The sequence below is a fragment of the Pseudophryne corroboree genome, chromosome 12, assembly GCF_028390025.1.
Source record: "Pseudophryne corroboree isolate aPseCor3 chromosome 12, aPseCor3.hap2, whole genome shotgun sequence".
NCBI lineage: Eukaryota > Metazoa > Chordata > Amphibia > Anura > Myobatrachidae > Pseudophryne > Pseudophryne corroboree.
In genome coordinates, this window is record NC_086455.1 from 8,379,841 (window position 1) to 8,401,013 (window position 21,173).

Sequence of the window (21,173 nt, forward strand, 5' to 3'; positions counted from 1 at the left end):
ACATCACTGAGAGAGCAGCCTATCCAGTCACTAGGAGCCAGTGACATCACTGAGAGTGCAGCCAATCCATTCACTAGTGATTAGTGACATCACTGAGAGTACAGCCTATCCAGTCACTAGGAACCAGTGACATCACTGCTAGGCAACATTTGAAGCTGCATTCTCATAAATATTGGGCCAGCCCACAAATTGTCCGTTGTCACTGTGTAGATAACAGAAACACTTTCAGTAACAGAAAAGGGGATGTAGTTATGTGACTGGCGGTCTCACAATATGGCACTTACATCCCGAACCCTCACTATCCCGGCGGTTGGCATGCCGACCAACTGGGACTATTCCCACTCGTAGGTGTCCACAACACCCATAGAGTGGGAATACAACCTGTGTCAAGCGCAGCGAGCCACGGAGCCCGCAAGGGACTACGTTGCGCTCGCCCCCCTGCTGCCCATCTAACAGCTGGGATCCCGACGTCAGTATCGTGATTGGCCGGTCACACATACCCAAACCCAGAAAATATGTTTCTTCCTGATGGAATATTACCGACAGTAACTTGCATTGTTCTACCACAGTGTCAGTAAGATGTATATAATAACTGTACAGACGTTATTCTGTGTGAGATATGAGGCTGTGGCGCAGACCTGTCATGAAGTAGATGAGGCCTGAGACATGCGTTAGCAGCCCCAGTGTACACTGACTCTGTTCCCTGTGTGACAGGACCGCTCTGATCCTGGCCTGTGAGAAAGATAACATCCAGGCCGCAGAAACATTGATCACGAAGGGAGCCGACCCCAGGCTCAAAGACAGTAAAGGCTACGACCCCCTCTATTACGCCAATCTATCCAGGGACGGAGCGCTCAAGAAACTCATCCAGACTGCACTGGACAGGAGGAAAAACGGTGAGTCGCAGCCCAAGTGCAGTGATGTAACCGGTGCTGTGCAAGAGTCGCACCCGCTCAGGATGTATAGCTGATATAGGGCTCAGGGAAATGAAGATTTCAGGTTAATACAGTTACGTTTTCCCTCTTGACCCAGGTGCTAATATTTTTAGCTACCACTAGGCCCAAATGCACAGTCAGATAGCAGTGGTGTGGCATCATTTGTTGACGTTATTAGAATGTTGACTCCTATAATATCGAAACGGTTGAAATGCTGACATGCTCCTAATGTTAACCATCCCCCTAGTACCTAACCCTTCTCTCCCGCAGCCTATACCTCCCCCCTAGTACCTAACCCTTCCCTCCCGCAGCCTAAACCTCCCCCCTAGTACCTAACCCTCCCCCCTAGTACCTAACCCTTCCCTCCCGCAGCCTAAACCTCACCCCTAGTACCTAACCCTCCCCCTAGTACCTAACCCTTCCCTCCCGTAGACTAATCCTCCTCCCTACTACCTAACCCTTCTCTCCCGTAGACTAATCCTCCACCCTAGTACCTAACCCTTCCCTCCCGTAGACTAATCCTCCTCCCTAGTACCTAACCCTTCCCTCGCGCAGCCTAATCCTCCCCCCCTAGTACCTAACCCTTCCCTCCCGCAGCCTAAACCTCCCCCTAGTACCTAACCCTTCTCTCCCGCAGACTAATCCTCCGCCCTAGTACCTAACACTCCCCACCCGCAGCCTAATCTTCCCCACTAGTACCTAACCCTTCCCTCACGCAGCCTAATCCTGCCCCCTAGTACCTAACCCTTCCCCCCGCAGCCTAATGCTCCCCCCTAGTACCTAACCCTCCCCTCCCGCAGCCTAATCCTCCCCACTAATGCCTAACCCTCCCCTCCCGCAGCCTAATCCTCCCCCCTAGTGCCTAACCCTCCCCTCCCGCAGCTTAATCCTCCCCCCTAGTGCCTAACCCTCCCCTCCCGCAGTCTAATCCTCCCCCTAGTGCCTAACCTCCCCTCCCGCAGCCTAATCCTCGCCCCTAGTACCTAACCCTTCCCTCCCGTAGCCTATCCCTCCCCCCTAGTACCTAACCCTTCCCTCTAGTACCCAACCCTTCCCTCCCGCAGCCTAATCCTCCCCCCTAGTACCTAACCTTCCCCTCCCGCAGCCTAATCCTCCCCTCTAGTACCTAACCTTCCCCTCCCGTAGCCTAACTTTCGCCCTAGTACCTAACCCTCCACCTTAGTACCTAATCCTTCCCTCCCGCAGCCTAATCCTCCCCCCTAGTACCTAACCCTTCTCTCCCGCAGCCTAACCCTCCCCCTAGTACCTAACCATTCCCTCCCGCAGCCTAAACCTCCCCCTTAGTACCTTAACCTTCCCTCCCGCAGCCTAATTCTCCCCCCTAGTACCTAACCCTTCCCTCCCGCAGCCTAATCCTCACCCTAGTACTTAACCCTTCCCTCCCGTAGCCTAATCCTCCCCCCTAGTACCTAACCCTTCCCTCCAGCAGCATAATCCTCACCCTAGTACTTAACCCTTCCCTCCCGCAGCCTAATCCTCCCCCCTAGTACCTAACCCTTCCCTCCAGCAGCCTAATCCTCACCCTAGTACCTAATCCTTCCCTCCCGCAGCCTAATCCTCCCCCCTAGTACCTAACCCTCGCCTCCCGCAGCCTAATGCTCCCCCCTAGTGCCTAACCCTAGCCTTCCCATACCCCAGCATAACCCTACCGAACCCCCCCCAGTGCCTAACTTAACCTTCCCCTCCTGTGGACAAATCCTAACCCTGTCCTAGTGCCTAATCCTAACCTCCACACCTAGTGCCTAACCCAAACCTTCCCCTCCTGTAGCCTAATTCTAACCCTCCCCCTAGTGCCTAATCCTAACCTCCACACCTAGTGCCTAACGCAAACCTTTCCCTCCTGTAGCCTACTCCTAACCCTCCCCTAGTGCCTAATCCTAACCTCCATACCTAGTGCCTAACCCAAACCTTCCCCTCCTGTAGCCTAACCATAACCCTGTCCTAGTGCCTAACCCAAACCTTCCCCTCCTGTAGCCTAACCATAACCCTCCCCTAGTGCCTAATCCTAACCTCTACACCTAGTGCCTAACCCTTTGATGGCTAACCTTGACACTCCAGGTGTTGTTGAACTACACATCCCAGCATGCCCTGCTACAGTTTTGCTATTTGGCCATGCTAAAACTGATGCAGGGCATGCTGGGATGTGTAGTTCAACAACAGCTGGAGTGTCAAGGTTAGCCATCACTGGCCTAACCCATAACTTTCCCTCCTGTAGACTAATCCTCCCCCACCCCCTAATGCCAAATCCTAACCTCCACACCTAGTGCCTACCCAAACCTTCCCCTCCTGTAGCCTAACCATAACCCTGTCCTAGTGCCTAATCCTAACCTCCACACCTAGTGCCTAACCCAAACCTTCCCCTCCTGTAGCCTAATCCTCCCCCATCCCACAGCATAACCCTAACCCTCCCCCTATTGTCTAGCCCTAGCTTTCCCTTCCCACACCATATCCCTGCCCCTAGTGCCTAACCCTATCTTCTCCTCTTATAGCCTAATCCTAACCTTCCTCCTAGTGAGTAACCCTAACCTCCACACCTAGTGCTTAGCCCTAACCTTCCCCTCCTGTAGCCCAACAGACCTAGTGCTTAACCCTAACCTTCCCATCCCTCAGCATAACCCTAACCCTCCCATTACTAGCGCCTAACCCTAACCTCCCCTCTCGCAGACTTGCCCTAAGACTCCCTCTAGTGCCTAACCCTAATCATCTCATGTATCCTAACCCATGACCCTCACCCTAGTGCCTAACCCATACCCTTCCTCTCCTGCAGCCTAACCATAATGCCTAACCCTAATCTTCCCCTCCCGTGGCCTAACCCTAACACCTCCCTAGTGCCTAACCATTACCTCCCCTCCTGTAGCCTAACCCTAACCATAGTGGCTAACCCTAATCTTCCCCTCCTGTGGCCTAACCCTAACACCTCCCCTAGTGCCTAACCATTACCTCCCCTCCTGTAGCCTAACCCTAACCATAGTGCCTAACCCTAATCTTCCCCTCCTGTGGCCTAACCCTAACACCTCCCCTAGTGCCTAACCATTACCTCCCCTCCTGTAGCCTAACCCTAACCATAGTGCCTAACCCTAATCTTCCCCTCCCGTGGCCTAACCCTAACACCTCCCCTAGTGCCTAACCATTACCTCCCCTCCTGTAGCCTAACCCTAAGCCTCTCTCTAGTACATAAACCTAACTCTCCCCCTACTGCCTAACCCTAACCCTTCCCCTGCTGCAGACTAACCCTAACCCTCTCCCTAGTGCTTAACCCTAACTTCCCCTCCCACAACCAAATCCTAACCCTCCCGATTGTGCCTAGGCCTTCCCTCCCATAGCCTAACCCTAACCTTTCACTGTGCTGCCTAGCCCTAACCCTTTGGTCCCTGCAGAATGTCGACATATCACATGTTGACATTCTGCAGATGCCGGCATTAAATGCAGACATTTCAACAATGTCAACATAACTGCTGAAATTGGTGTGTCAACATTTTAACTACATCCCGATAGCAGATGAACATAATGAGTGCACTAAACCGAAAAAAAAAGATATTGTATAAAACACCATAGATCTTATAAGGTACTTGCTTCTGAATCAGATAACGTTATCCTCCAGCCTACAATCATTAGATCATATGTCGGTGTATCCATAAAGCCATTTTCTGCCGTCTGTGATAATGTGGCCACTAGAGGGCGCACTCCTATGTATTTATAGCAGAATTCCCTTCTATCCCATTATTTCCTATAGAAACGGCAGCATGAAATTCCGACAAGAACTGAAGACTTTTTTTGCGAGCACGAAAATTAATGATTGTCTAGAAACAAAAACAAAAACCAAACAAACCAGAATTGTCTCAGTAGAAAATCATGTCATAATAATATTTTACCCATTGTCTCTAATGCTCTTTATTCATACTGAGGAACAAAGGGTGGGAAATGCTCATGTGTTCTGATTCTTCCTACAGAACAGTCTGCTCGAAGTGCTGAAAACCTGTCCGCTTCCAAGGTATGTCCGCTATTATTTACTTCCCTGTGGAGGACTGGTAATGTGTCCTTCACCACGTGTCATATTGAGTTCCCTGCCCTGCGCTTCACTCACAGACACTCTGCATACACAGACAATCCGCAGCTTTTAAGCATAACCTGGGCCGGATAACCCGGGTGGAGCAGTTTACACTGCACTCTTACCTGGGTCACTCGACCTGAATCATTTTTCAAGGACCCTTTGACACCAAGCTGTGACCGGGGTAGACCCGGCTATAACCTAGGTTTTTGCGGCAGGTGAAAAGGGGTATTATATTACTGTGCCAGGGTAGCTGTCAGCTTGTTACAGAGGTCCTTGGTAGAAGCAGTGTATAATCCTGCTAGAGGCTGTGGAGACGCTCACATGTTGCTATCAGTCTCTACGCAGCCAAACAGTGAAAGCAATTCAGCAATGAACTAGTCTCCTAATACCCAGTGGTGCAAGTAGAAAAAAATGTCTTAGTGGTACTGTGTGTGAGTGCCAAAAAATGGGTGTGGCCACATGCCACACGGGGTGTGGCCAATGAAAATGGGGGGGTGATACACATATGGGGGGCCAGATACACAAATGAACCCAATGGTGCAGTGCCAGATACACATACGCCCCCAAAAGTGCAGTGCCAGATACACATATGCCCCCAATAGTGCCAGATACACATATGTACCCAGTAGTGCAGTGCCAGATACACACATGCCTCCACAGTGTCAGATACACACATGCCCCCACAGTGCCAGATATAACCCCCCAGTGCCAGATACACAAATGCCCCCCCCCCCACAGTGCCAGGTACACACATGCCCCCCCACAGTGCCAGGTACACACATGCCCCCCCACAGTGCCAGGTACACACATGCCCCCCACACAGTGCCAGGTACACACATGCCCCTCCACAGTGCCGCTCACCGCTGCTTGCTGCTTCTGTGTGTATGTCAGGGGAGGAGAGCGCAGCGCACACCTCTCCTGCCCCTCAGTGATCAGTCCGGTGGCGGCGGCGTGCATCTCAAACCACGCGCCGGTTCATGAGCCAATCAAAGCTCGAGGTCTGGCAGCCAATCTGGAGCCGCAGCTGCCGGTCCGCGAGCTCTGATTGGCTCACAAACTGGTGGCTGGTTTGAGATCCTACATGCCGCCGCCAGACTGAGCAGTGAGGGGCAGGAGAGGTGCGCGCCGTGCTCTCCCTCCCCTTACACACACACACAGCAGCAGCTGCAAGTAAGGTGGACTGCCAGGGGGACTGCGTACGGGCTGTCAATTTCTCACCGGTACACAGTACCGCCATACTTGCAGCACTGCCCCGTACCGCCATACTTGCAGCACTGCTAATACCACATCAGTGGATCACCATAGTAAAGTTATCAGCTACTTATATCTGTGATCATCAGCGTTAAACATGAAAATGAGCGTGATCTCACCACAGTATGAATGGTATATGTCGTATGTCCGTGGTGTCTCGGTAAAGCCACCGCGCCCAGTGGTGCTGTATGTACAGAGCAGTCGTGGACACTTGTAGTGATGGATTTCAGCAGCGGGAGAGTAGTGGACGGTGCTCAGAGGACACTTCCTTTATTAGCTGCAGGGGCTGGAGCTTAGACAGAGGCTCTAAAGTGCCAGTCCTCGTCACAGCAGTGCCCCGCAGCGGGTAGGCTTGGGCAGGCAGCGGGAGCTGGGTATCAGTAGTAGTAGCTGTGTGTTCTGTGTACATCACTGAATTAGGCCCTCTACGTACTGCTTAGAACAAATATATGTGCATATCTGTGTCTGTAAGCATTGCAGAAAGAAATACGTTTCTTGTTGTATTTGTGTGTGATACAACAAGACTTCCCATTTTGAATTAAATTGCACCTGAAGACTTTGAACCCATTAACCACTTTGCTGCATATACCTTAAAGCTGTGGGTGATTAGACCCACTCATCCTTGGCAGTGAAGTGTCCATTAAAAAAAAATTGATCTTAAAAATTCTGAACATGTCGACATTATCATGTCGACCTAATATACAGAACCCACCACCACTGATTACCAGACAATATTACTCTGTGCTGTGAAACATGTAGGTGCTGTAATGTCAGATATTAGCTTTGATCACGATATAATGCACAATGGTGTTACCAGGAGCTATATAATGCACTGTATACTGATAACGTGCATATTTTCATTTCTCTACAGCAGACTCCAAGCAAAGAACATGAGCTGGTCAACATATGGAAGAAAAGATACGATGAAGAGCAAAAACGGGGTGTATGGCTACAAGGCGAATTAATGATGAAGACCCAAGAACTTGAGACTCTATCAAATGAGAACAGCAGAATCCGAGAACTTGCCGGCACACTTGATGGTCTTCTAGATGACCAGACTGAGACACCGGGAGCTAAGGCAGAAGAATATCATATCTCAGACACCTGCAATCTCTTAACTCGAGTTCTCGAGCAGGTTAAATCCTTCCAAGATCGTCAAGCAGAAGAACGAAATCTTCAGGAAGATAAGATCAAAGCGCTCAATGACCGGACTACAGAGACCGAAAAGCTGGAAGAACGACACAGAGAGGAGATGAGACATCTCCAGGGTCAAGCCTCTGCAGCAAGAGAAAGGGAGGAGAGTGCACGGAGGAGAGTTACAGAGTTGGAAGGCCACCTGGAGAACATGAGGGAAGTAATGTCACAGTTCGAGAAGCGAAAGCGGATACAGAGTGCAGTGGTGGAAGATCTGCAGGAACAGATCTCAGAGGTGATGTGTGAAAAGGAAGAGTTGCTGGTGGTACTGCAAAAACTCCAGGGGAAGGAAGAAAAGGCCAAAACTGTCCACACAAAGAGACTTGATAACGGCCAATCCTTGCCAGACAACCATGTACTGAATGAGTTACTAAAAAAACTGAAAAGTGATTGCGTTAATGTAGAAATAAGACCAGGCAATGAAGTATCAAATAGAGGCTCTAGTTATGTGCCAAAAGAGGTCCTACAAAAAAATGTAGATTATTGGAAGACCACTATTCCTGCCATAGAGAACTATATCACTAATATTGAACGACCGAAAGACAATCTGGCCACTGCCACATCAGGGAATACTGACTCTGGTCTTGGCAACAGTCCCACAGGTAAGCAAAACAATGGACACATAACTATGAGGATGTCCACCAAAGCCAACCTTCCAGTGGAAGCCAATGTGCCTTGTTTACAGAATGACTTAACATATCATACTAAAAGTACTACGAATCAACTCAACAGCATACCGTCGCAGGTTAATGAGCAGGACAGTAGCTGTGCAAAAAATACAGAACCATCAAAGCAAGCAGAACTAGAAGCAGAGTTGTCATCTCTCAAGGTGACTCATGACAAACTCCTCACCCAAATGGACCTTGTTATTCAGGAGAAGCAGAATTTGGAAGAAGGACTCCTTGCACTACAAGAAAGTATGCAGTCGCAGTTTGTCATGAGGCAAGAAATGGAAATCCGATGCAAGGATTACAAACACCAAATCTCAGCCCTGTCGGATGAGCTGCTGGCAGAGCAGGAGAAACTCAAGAAGTTGAACATAAGGCTGGAGGCTCAGAAGGAAGAAATGGTCATGCTACAGGACAGTTTCCCTACGGAGATCATTAGAGAAGAAAGCAACAGGGTTGTGAAGACGTTCAGCTCTGATGTCTTGGAAGAGCTGTACTGGAACGTTGGAACTCTTGTAAGGAAATACAACGAACTGACACAGCAAGCTGCTGCTTTACAGAAAAAGAACCAAAAGCTTCTAGATTACCAGGTCCAGACGATATCAATGACCGAGCACAAAAATATCCTCAATGAAATAAAGAACGAGTTGCACACCAAGGTCAGGGAAACTGAGGATCTGAAACAGAGGCTGTTCCAAGTCATGGGAAGCATGGTCGAGCTCAAAGAGCAACTGGCTGCCCAGACTTCCAACAGCTTCTCTAGACAGGAAGTCGAAAACAGCTTGGCTGACCTGGAAAGGGTGGTTACAGCTCTAAAGGAAGAGAACGAGGAGTGCCAGCTGGCATTGGATGGGAAATGCAAAGAAATCCTAGTGCTAAAACAGCAACTCGAACAAGAGGCTGAAGAAAGACAGGCATTAAGGCACAAGGAAGCAAACGCAAAACAGGAGTTTGAGAGAGTCAGGCATGGTTTAGACATCCAACTTCAAGAATTACGAGAGGAAGTCCAGGAGCTGTCCGTGAAATATATGGAGACCTCAAAGGTAGCCGACAACTGCAAAGGAATGTTGGCATCTGAAAGGGATAAGGTCAAGTTTCTAGAGGAGAAAGTTTCCACGCTGACGAAGGAGGCAGAGCAGCTGAAGATAAAGTCCCAGAAATATGAACAAGAGAAGTGCCATCTCAGTGAGAAGTGTGACCACCTCTCCAGGACTTCACAGGAGAAACAGGAGAAGGTAAGCAAGACAACCTGGGTGATGTATCTCAATTATTATTTCCAAACAGGTTTCACTTGTCAACATGCCCTAAGACATATGTTTCAAATTAGGGTCTATAAATTATAGTAGACAACACAAGACCATAAATATCATTTAGCATCTTACATCTTCACCCAGGATAAAGGAAACAAAGAAAATTGGAGAATTCCCAAAGGGATATAAAAAAAAGTATAAAAATAGTAGAATATTTAATAGCTAGTCTTAAATCGCATCCACCCTGACAGCCTGGTTCCTCTACTAGGATTTACTGGTATTACGGACTGTGTAAGAATTTATTGCTGTAATAAATAAATAATGTCAACGGTGTAAATCCTTGGCAATCATAAAATACACCTTGTTCCCACACGGTTATTTTTTTAAACTTAATCTGAGAGGAATAACGCGTTTCGCATCTTGACACATGCTTTGTTTTGTATCAGGTCCATAGACGGAGATAGCCTTAACCAGCCTTAGGGGCAAGGGTTGTAGTATTTAGGGTAATGCAGGTAGGGGCACAGGGGGGCTAGTGATCAGAAGCTTGGTAAACTGAAGGGATCACAGGAGTGCTAGTGGATATACTCAGGCACACTGTTGCATTTCAGTTTTGTGATATCGCTTTCACTCTAGCACATATATCCAGGGTTTTTGCACGTGAACGTGCACCAACATTTTTGTATGTTTAAAAGGAAACGACCAAGGACTAAGTCCCAGGTCCCCAACCTGCTCCTTACCAGGAACGGGCTGAGACCCGGCAAATTGCCAGCTTGCTAGACCCAGCAATTTCCAGGGTCTGATGTCTGAAAGGGGAATGAATGACCTTGCATGGATTACTTCGTTGTAGATAAAAATTCAAGATACTAATAGGAATAGCAAATAAATAAGTGTGAGAAAGTATGCTAAAATGATTAATACGGGTAATGTACCCATTTATAACTTTTTTTTTTTTTACTAATATACAGATTTTATCTATAGACATTCAGCCGGTGGAGGAGTAACAACCAGTTCTGGTTCACTTCTGCAGTCTAATTTGGGTCCTTTTGAATAAGATTAACGTTTCGCTGAGAATAGTATTACATGTGCCGCTGCTGGCGCTACATAAGTAAATGTTAATGAATTAAACGCGACTCCTCTTTTTCTAAGATGGAGGAATCAATGAAGGAATTGGAGTCCCTGACAAAAGTGATCGACCAACACCAGAGACAATGTGAGGAGCTAGCTGGCCAACTCAAGGCAAGTGACTGTGCATTAAAATTGTTGGATCTGGTCACCGAGAGGTGGAAAGTTTATTGCTAGCGGTTTCAAATCTGTCTGGGAGAGTCCTCATGCTGTTTTGATTACAAGGACAGCTAAACTCTAGAACAATTTCCCCACCAGGGGGCACTCTTCCATATATTTTCACTTTGCCTGTTTCTTGTATATTTGAACAGGAATAAAATACACTGGCGTCAATTCAATTGTTTGCAACCCCATAATACAGGAGTCCGGGCCGAGATCTGGCCACGGGGTGGGGGTGGGGAGGACGGGGGACGAGTTACAGTACCATTGGCGAGATTTGCATGCCAATACATCGCCACCATTGCGGATTAGTGAACTGATCCCAGAGCATCACTTCATGCCACTTTGTGCAGTTAATCAGAGATTTAATTGCACACGTCAGGGTGGCATTTCCTCCTCTAAGTTGACTGAACAACTTATTGCTTATCACATGATCATCAGTGAACGCAAATAATTCAAGGTTCAACTGCGTTTATTAATTTGCGGCACTGTGCGGCGGCAGCTAGGCTAATGCTCATTTACTATGGTGTTATGTGAACAGTTTGCTTAAAGTATTAAGGAAGTGTGAGGCGTGTGATCACTGGGATATTACTGTACATGACGCAGAATTTCCCTGTTCTCCACAGGACACCAACAAGCGGCACGAGGAAATCATCTCCGTATACAGAACTCATCTGCTGAATGCAGCTCAGGTAAGGGGACAATACACTCCTGGATTTGCGCTTAAAATCAGTTCCGCTGTAAATTTTGAGGTCAAACCTGCAGAGAAATGACTTGCAAAAACCTGCATACAAATGCGATGTTTGGGGACTGCGCAGGTGCAAGAATGGGGCTTGCAATGTTGCGTGCAGGCCCCTGTCAGCTGCAGCATCTGGCACCATTGTCAAAACGGGGGCCTGTCACCCCCTGTTTTGGAGCCATGATGGGTCACACACAGATTTTCTGGACCTGTGTGCCCAGATCCTACGGCCGGCCTGAGTAAATCGGGCCCAGAGAGCGAACAGAGATACACATTGGAGGTGCAAAACAATAGATTACTGTGAGACGTCGGCCAGCTCCTCCGTACAGTGGAAAATGAACACACAGAGGCCCATACAGGGCCAGAGTTGCATTTGCACTGCATGGCGTCTGCTTTCAGCTTCATAAAGTACCTACTGTAATCAGTGATTTCTTGGTGGTAGACCCTGTACTAAGGAGCTTGCAATCTAATTGGTGTTTAATAACAAATGTTTGACTGTTTCCGTTCCTCTCCACAGGGATATATGGATGAAGATATCCATTTTGCCTTGCACTGGATTCTTAAGATGCAGAAGGAACTCGTTTACTGATCGGAGCCTTGTTGGGAGGGGGGGGGTTAGGCGAGGGGCTGCCGTAAAGGAATGTTGGCTCGTGCACCGATCCTTTCTCCCTAACAATATGTTCCCAAGTGCTGCAAAGAGGATGGGAAATTATACATCAATAGAGACCCAGGACAGAGGCCAAAGCAGTTTCTGATTGATAAGTACTGTATGCATCACCTTCCGGGAGGTATCAGGCGTGGAGCAGAGCTCCCTGGTTACCCGTCTCCCTGCTGCATGTTATTGCAGAACGTGCCTTACAAATCATCCTTGTAATCTGTACATATCCGAGGTGCCAAGAGGTTACAGCGTCCAGTGACAAACACTAGAATTATATGTTAATTATACAATTTCGTACATATTCTTTTTTTATATTTAATACAGTAATAAATTATAGATGTCTGTTATTGGTTCAATTAAAACCAAATCATTGAAAATGAGAATATAAAATTGATTTGTTTGTGAAGGGTTTTCTGAAATAACCAAACGGCCAGAAGGCTCTGTTCTGGAACTAAATGCCACTCTATGGGGGGAATTCACTCCTCGGCGGGGCGATGTAGCGCATGGGTTAAGTGCCTAGAGCTATTCAATTGACGGCATAGCACCCGGGACTTAACTCAGGAGATGACGTTTATGGCGACTAAGCCCCGAGCATTAGTCACGGTAAACAGCATTTCCTGACTTGGTGGTGACACCGTAACTAGCCACCGAGGTACTAGTTAAGTTGGATTTCTGCTCGCGCCCTCAGGAGTAGCAGGTTTAAAGCGTGGCCAATTGAATAGCTCCGGGCAGTACACCAAGGAGCTACATCACTGTGCTTGGAATTGAATTCCCACCTAAGGGCCTGGGACGTATTCGCAGATGGGGATACGACTCGCAGAGTTCCGTCCAATGCGCATGCGGAAAAGGAAGAAATTGGCCACTGCGCCGAATCAAACTTTGCCTTGACTGACGGAGAATGATCTGTCTGTTGGTGGACCACACCTTCAGTGAAGTGGGCGTTTCTGGGTGCGGACCATTTGTCTATGTAAAGAAGAGCCCCATTTAGTGGGAGTGTGGTGGGCGGGTAATCCAACATGAGATAGAGTGTCTGTCTCTGACAAGTCTTTGCACCTGGCACGGGGCTGGTGGAGGTCCGGTTACTAATAACAACGGCTGCTGCAGACAGATACCCCACGGGCGGGGTAGGCTTCCACCATCAGTCGCACGGATTTTATGCACACTTCGGCGGATTCTCGCATTGGCGTATGAAAGTAAAGTAGAGTGGCAAGGGCGTACGGAAAAGCAGCCGCAGATCTGTACATTTGGACTAAGGTCCTGTTCCCCTTCCGGTATATTAGATCATTATGGACCGTATTTGCAAGAGTCTATTTGCTTTTAAATTTGAAGACGCTTATCCCGGATATGATCCAATATGGTGGAAATGTGGGCACATAGGTGCAAATCATGGTACGCGGTGTGATGTACTAAACATGTATACCCAGCCGGCCTCTTCTGCGGAGACATTCTATATGTGTAATTCTGCAATGCACGGATATATGACGGCAGCGCCCTCTGATTGAGGCAGATGGTCGGCGCCTGCGGATCACATTTATTTACTAAGCTCTTATTTTTCATACTATATATTTCATACCGACACACAAACATTTCTTACTGATAATACATCTATTGACGGATGAAAGCCACGCGGCGGTCTACCACCCCGCCATAACAGTATTCCTTATTCTAAGGGTACAGACAAGGCCGCCACAGTACTTTATTGTTAGTCTTGGCGGTATGACATCCCCAGTGTTATTACATCAATAACACGACACGTATGCATCGCATCAGTACATAATAGCCATACATCATGTAAACACGTATATAGATATACAGACAAACAGGTAAATCTGAGCAGACCTTATTACATTACATGTTCCTGAATGAAGAATTGCATTTCTGTACATATAGATACACATAAGTAATTTAATTTGCGGAATTTATAGATAATATTTCCGTCATTTTAGCCCAGTGGAGCTTACAATCTATATTCCCCATCACATGTCCACACACTAGGATTACTTTTATGTCAGAAGCCAGGCAATCTACCAGTATGTTTTCAAAGGGTGGGAGGAATTCGGAGCACCCAGGGGAAACCAACACAGAGAGAACATACAAACTCCACACATATAGTTCCTTGGTCAGGAATATACCTCATGACCTAGGAGCTGTGAGGCAACATTGCTAACCACTGTGCTATCATGCAAAAAGTTATATATTAGAGCTGTGATTCTCAGGCCAACGTGTAGGCTGTAGGAGCTAAATCAAGTGTACAGTTTAGTAAATAGTTCTCTACATTGATGGTACTCAAGTTCCCCCGACAGGCCATGTTTTCTGGATTTCACTAATCATGCAGAGGTGTGCTGATTTGTTTTGCTGGGCCAGTAAATTCCTGTTTCCACAGACAGAAAACCTGAAAACATGACCTGTTGGGAGTACCTGGGGACTGGTGTTGAGAACCACCACTCTATAGAGATTACTAGGCCCAGGATTTTTAGGATCTAAAAAAAAACTAAAATTCATTTTTTTTCAATCCATGTTTTAGGATTTTATAGGTTTTATAAATCTCATAAAAGGAAACTGAAATTCTGAGAGTAACGGGAAAGGATTAGAATAAGTTAGAACCTAAGAATTCTGGGTTTGTAGCTGCTGATTACCTAAGGATCAGGTAGAGATGTTGGTGACCAGGGTCTAGCCATAAGGGCACCAACGGGACTAAAATGTCCTGCTAAAAGCTTACAAAAGACTTTAATAGTCATGATACAGACGGCCCTTTATTTACCAATGTATGAATGCATTTCGGCATTGGAACTACAGGAACCGAGGCAATGGTTATATCTGTGGGGACAATTCTGACTCAAACTTATCAATATGTAGTGGAAAATGTATCACGTATTACCTTCTTATAATAACACGGACGGCCACACCGGTTACACCCGCGTGTTTTCATTCTGTTACGTGAAAAAAAATCCTGCAAAATTATTATTTTTTTAAATAAAGGATTATAAACATAATCAGCGGGATATATTGTGAGTACAAAGAATGAGATATTGTAAGTACTTCCATGGGATTATCAGACAGGAACCAGACTAATGTCATTTGCTGGAAACCAGGAGACCAACCTGATCTTAGATCTGTGATCATACCAAAATCATCTAGCAATATTAAGTGCACTATCATATATTGCCTTAAAGATGGGATTAAGGGGGAAATTTATCAAAGAGAGATAAGGGGACGGAGATAAAGTAACAGCCAATCAGCTCCTAACTGCTATGTCACAGGCTGTGTTTAAATAATGACAGTTAGGAGCTGATTGGTTGATACTTTGGAGGACATTTACTAAGCAGTGATAAGAGTGGAGAAGTTGCCCCATCAACCAATCAGCAGCTCTGTATCATTTTATAGTATGCAAATTATAGACGTTACTCCAGTGCTGATTGGTTGCCATGGGCAACTTTTCCACTGGGCCACTTCTCCGCTCTTATCACTGCTTAGTAAATGTCCCCCTTAATCTCTCCAAGCTTTGATAACTCTCCCCCTAAAATCCTCCACTTGGGATCATACTATTCCCCTCGGAGACACATGAATATGTAGGTGGTAAAATAAGGGCTTGGATGCCTCTTATCTGGTAAGGCCTGTCTCCTGCAGACACAGAGAACATCGGCAATCTCAAAAGGCAATGCATCTATTACACCGACACCTAAACCATGGTCCGGATAGGAGGCTTCAGCTAATGGGCATTAATTAGGGGCATAAACACACTAACGACACATTTGGTGGTCTCTGTTGTTTACAACCCACACTCAAATGAAACACCAACAGGCAAAAGGGAGTGTGACATCTGGCAGGAGAACTGACCATCTACTCATTTCAAAGCCATAACTAGAACCAGAGCCCTTGCTTGTGTAAACCCTCACTAAGCAACATGGAACTTCAGCATGATGGACATCAAGGACTGGGACAGAAGTCCAATGTGTCACATCAGGCAGAACTAGGAAGAGTTATAAGAAGGAATCTCACCTGTGGTTCCACCAGCCATCTGTAGCTCAGTCACACTCATTGCAGGGTCATGCAGGTTATAGAGGTCAGACAGAAGCCCCCTGTCCATTTGAGGTGTGTGGATCTCATTCTCCTCTCTACCAGGAACGTCATGCCTTCTTACACCACCAGGGGGAGTAGTTTCACTGCTTTCAGAAGATATCTGTGGCCTGCTAAGGTTTCAGGTATCTGGGGTCATTAGCATATTTATATATTATTTATATATATAGTGCCAGCAAATTCCATGGCGCTTTATTGACTTCCATCAGCACTCCCTACTGCCTCCACCAAACCCAACTTACGCATTAAAATTGCCCAGCGGTTGATGCCCCCATACACCTTTGGATCCTAAACATCATTCAGAAACCCTCTTTAAAAAAATCATGACACGTGTTTCGGTAAATAAACCCTCAGTTTTTATAAACATTATTCACAGTAGCCCAGAACTGATGAGGGTGCTATAACCCCTTCCTCCTAACCGGCATATCTCAGGAAGTGTCCACGTCTGGTTAGGTCAAGGTTGCAGAAAACGTCCTTACAGCACTAGGCCAACGGTAACACTCTACAGACATAAGGGAAAGCGAGCCAACAAGTGTGCATATACACAAGTATTGTGTAGGTATTGCTCAGTGCACACACACAGACATAACTGCGTATCCTACGCAACAACAACAATAATCATACATCCAATTCTAAATAAGACCCAAACATAAACAGTTATCTGTGTCTGGCGCAGGAGAACCAGAAGTCACACCTTCGATGTACAGTAGACTGTGACATGGGTAAATTCTCTGATCACATTTGTCTGATAGGAGGTACCCCAGTAGCGAATCATGGGGCAGATGTATTAACCTGGAGAAGGAATAAGGAAGTGATAAAGCAGTGATATGTGCAAGGTGATAAAGGCACCAGCCAATCAGATCCTAACTGTTAATTTACATATTGGAGCTGATTGGCTGGTGCGTTTATCACCTTGTACATATCACTGGTTTATCACTTCCTTATGCCTTCTGTAGGTTAATACATCTGCCCCATGTTCCGTGGTAACACAATACTCCTGGCAGAAGCAGTATATAAGGTATCTAGAGGCTCAGTATAGGAACTGAATTAAACTTCCCAGGTAACGGCATTTAAATGTGGATAAAAAAAATTAAGTATTAAAAAAATAAAACTTAAAAATGCAATGAATTGTCATCTCATTAATTATTCATACTGCAATGTAAATCTATACTTAAGAAGACTGGAATAAAAAAAAAAATAAGATTTTACTCATCGGTAAATCTATTTCTCGTAGTCCGTAGTGGATGCTGGGACTCCGTAAGGACCATGGGGGAATAGCGGCTCTGCAGGAGACTGGGCACAACTAAGAAAGCTTTAGGACTAACTGGTGTGCACTGGCTCCTCCCACTATGACCCTCCTCCAGACCTCAGTTAGGATACTGTGCCCGGAAGAGCTGACACAATAAGGAAGGATTTTGAATCCCGGGTAAGACTCATACCAGCCACACCAATCACACCGTATAACTCGTGATATTATACCCAGTTAACAGTATGAACATAACAGAGCCTCTCAACAGATGGCTCAACAATAACCCTTTAGGTAACAATAACTATATACAAGCATTGCAGACAGTCCGCACTTGGGACGGGCGCCCAGCATCCACTACGGACTACGAGAAATAGATTTACCGGTGAGTAAAATCTTATTTTCTCTAACGTCCTAAGTGGATGCTGGGACTCCGTAAGGACCATGGGGATTATACCAAAGCTCCCAAACGGGCGGGAGAGTGCGGATGACTCTGCAGCACCGAATGAGAGAACTCAAGGTCCTCCTCAGCCAGGGTATCAAATTTGTAGAATTTTGCAAACGTGTTTGCCCCTGACCAAGTAGCAGCTCGGCAAAGTTGTAAAGCCGAGACCCCTCGGGCAGCCACCCAAGAAGAGCCCACCTTCCTCGTGGAATGGGCTTTTACAGATTTAGGCTGCAGCAGGCCAGCCGCAGAATGCGCAAGCTGAATTGTGCTACAAATCCAGCGAGCAATAGTCTGCTTCGAAGCAGGAGCACCCAGTTTGTTGGGTGCATACAGGATAAATAGCGAGTCAGTCTTCCTGACTCCAGCCGCCCTGGAAACATAAATTTTCAAGGCCCTGACTACGTCCAGTAACTTGGAGTCCTCCAAGTCCCTAGTAGCCACAGGCACAACAATACGTTGGTTCAAGTGAAAAGCTGATACCACCTTAGGGAGAAACTGGGGACGAGTCCTCAATTCTGCCCTATCCACATGGAAAATCAGATAATAATAATAATAATAATAATAATAATAATACTAATTTTATTTATATAGCGCTCTTTCTCCAATAGGACCCAAGGCGCTTAACAGATACATAGCATAATATAGTACAGAAAATAATGAAGTACATTTTCATAAAATACAGAAGCATGAAGATACTACAGGGACATTATGGAAATGCTTGAGTAAACAGAAAAGATAAGGGCTTTTACATGACAAAGCCGCCAATTCTGATACACGCCTGGCCGAAGCCAAGGCCAACAACATTACCACTTTCCACGTGAGATACTTCAAATCCATGGTCTTAAGTGGCTCAAACCAATGTGACTTTAGGAAATCCAACACCACGTTGAGATCCCAAGGTGCCACTGGAGGCACAAAAGGGGGCTGAATATGCAGCACTCCCTTAACAAAAGTTTGAACTTCAGGTAGTGAAGCCAGTTCTTTCTGGAAGAAAATCGAAAGAGCCGAAATCTGGACCTTAATGGAACCCAATTTTAGGCCCATAGTCACCCCTGACTGTAGAAAGTGCAGGAAACGACCCAGCTGAAATTCTTCCGTTGGGGCCTTCCTGGCCTCACACCACGCAACATATTTTCGCCATATGCGGTGATAATGGTTTGCGGTTACTTCTTTCTTAGCTTTAATCAGCGTAGGAATGACTTCCTCCGGAATGCCCTTTTCCTTCAGGATCCGGTGTTCAACCGCCATGCCGTCAAACGCAGCCGCGGTAAGTCTTGGAACAGACAGGGCCCCTGCTGCAGCAGGTCCTGTCTGAGCGGCAGAGACCATGGGTCCTCTGACATCATTTCTTGAAGTTCCGGGTACCAAGCTCTTCTTGGCCAATCCGGAACAATGAGTATAGTTCTTACTCCTCTTCTCCTTATTATCCTCAGTACCTTTGGTATGAGGGGAAGAGGAGGGAACACATAAACCGACCGGTACACCCACGGTGTCACTAGAGCGTCCACAGCTATCGCCTGCGGGTCTCTTGACCTGGCGCAATACTTTTCTAGCTTTTTGTTTAGGCGGGACGCCATCATGTCCACCTGTGGCCTTTCCCAACGGTTTACAATCATTTGGAAGACTTCTGGATGAAGTCCCCACTCTCCCGGGTGGAGGTCGTGCCCCGGAATGAACACTGCTGACAGTGCTAACACGTGATTTTCCGCCCATCGGAGAATCCTTGTGGCTTCTGCCATCGCCGTCCTGCTTCTCGTGCCGCCCTGTCGGTTTACATGGGCGACCGCCGTGATGTTGTCTGACTGGATCAGTACCGGCTGGTTTTGAAGCAGGGGTTTTGCCTGACTTAGGGCATTGTAAATTGCCCTTAATTCCAGAACATTTATGTGTAGGGAAGTCTCCTGACTTGACCATAGTCCTTGGAAGTTTCTTCCCTGTGTGACTGCCCCTCAGCCTCGAAGGCTGGCATCCGTGGTCACCAGGACCCAGTCCTGTATGCCGAATCTGCTGCCCTCTCTGAGATGAGCACTCTGCAGCCACCACAGCAGAGACACCGTGGTCCGTGGAGACAGGGTTATCAGCCGATGCATTTGAAGATGCGATCCGGACCATTGGTCCAACAGGTCCCACTGAAAGGTTCTGGCATGGAACCTGCCGAATGGAATTGCTTCGTAGGAAGCTACCATCTTTCCCAGGACTCGCGTGCAGTGACGCACCGACACCTGTTTTGGTTTCAGGAGGCCTCTGACTAGAGATGACAGCTCCTTGGCTTTTTCCTCTGGGAGAAACACTTTTTTCTGGACTGTGTCCAGAATCATCCCCAGGAACAGTAGACGTGTCGCAGGAACGAGCTGTGACTTTGGAATGTTTAGAATCCAGCCGTGCTGTTGTAGCACTTCCCGAGATAGTGCTACCCCGACCAACAACTGCTCTCTGGACCTCGCCTTTATCAGGAGATCGTCCAAGTATGGGATAATTAAAACTCCCTTTTTTCGAAGGAGTATCATCATTTCGGCCATTACCTTGGTAAATACCCTCGGTGCCGTGGACAGGCCGAACGGCAACGTCTGGAATTGGTAATGACAATCCTGTACCACAAATCTGAGGTACTCCTGGTGAGGATGGTAAATGGGGACATGCAGGTAAGCATCCTTGATGTCCAGTGATACCATGTAATCCCCCTCTTCCAGGCTTGCAATAACCGCCCTGAGCGATTCCATCTTGAACTTGAATTTTTTTATATATGTGTTCAAGGATTTCAAATTTAAAATGGGTCTCACCGAACCGTCCGGTTTCGGTACCACAAACATTGTGGAATAGTAACCCCGTCCTTGTTGAAGTAGGGGCACCTTGACTATCACCTGCTGGGAATACAGCTTGTGAATTGCCTCTATCACAGCCTCCCTGCCTGAGGGAGTTGTTGGCAAGGCAGATTTGAGGAAACGGCGGGGGGGGAAATGTCTCGAATTCCAGCCTGTACCCCTGAGATACCACTTGAAGGATCCAGGGATCTACTTGTGAGCGAGCCCACTGATTGCTGAAGTTTTTGAGACGGGCCCCCACCGTACCTGGCTCCGCCTGTTGAGCCCCAGCGTCATGCGGCGGACTTAGAAGAAGAAGCGGGGGAGGACTTTTGTTCCTGGGAACTGGCTGTATGCTGCAGCTTTTTTCCCCTACCTCTGCCTCTGGGCAGAAAGGACGCGCCTCTACCCCGCCTGCTCTTTTGGGGACGAAAGGACTGTACCTGATAATACGGTACTTTCTTTGGTTGTGAGGGGACATGTGGTAAAAATGCTGACTTCCCAGCCGTTGCTGTGGACACTAGGTCTGAAAGACCATCCCCGAACAACTCCT

The 21,173-nt window shown here is 47.1% G+C and overlaps 1 protein-coding gene and 1 long non-coding RNA gene across 9 annotated transcripts in view; one reads left to right on the forward strand and one right to left on the reverse strand.

The window, feature by feature from the left end:
• ANKRD35 (ankyrin repeat domain 35) overlaps positions 1–12,438 on the forward strand; it is a 51,904-nt gene extending 39,466 nt beyond the window's left edge. For 3 of the 4 annotated variants that reach the window (XM_063946878.1, XM_063946879.1, XM_063946876.1), the window contains exons 8-13: positions 715–896; positions 4,907–4,947; positions 7,130–9,355; positions 10,517–10,606; positions 11,278–11,343; positions 11,908–12,438. In XM_063946878.1, the coding sequence (XP_063802948.1) occupies positions 715–896; positions 4,907–4,947; positions 7,130–9,355; positions 10,517–10,606; positions 11,278–11,343; positions 11,908–11,979 (2,677 nt within the window). In that variant the 3' untranslated portion in view covers positions 11,980–12,438. The remainder of the gene's footprint in view (positions 1–714; positions 897–4,906; positions 4,948–7,129; positions 9,356–10,516; positions 10,607–11,277; positions 11,344–11,907) is intronic. The other variant, XM_063946877.1, reaches the window with a different exon arrangement.
• The window catches only part of LOC134980185 (uncharacterized), a 42,817-nt gene that overhangs the window by 12,441 nt on the left and 9,203 nt on the right, over positions 1–21,173 (reverse strand). For 4 of the 5 annotated variants that reach the window (XR_010190349.1, XR_010190347.1, XR_010190351.1 and 1 more), the window contains exons 3-4: positions 16,048–16,254; positions 14,927–14,978 (exon numbers count right to left, since the gene is read on the reverse strand). This is a non-coding gene — a long non-coding RNA (uncharacterized LOC134980185). The remainder of the gene's footprint in view (positions 1–14,926; positions 14,979–16,047; positions 16,255–21,173) is intronic. The other variant, XR_010190348.1, reaches the window with a different exon arrangement.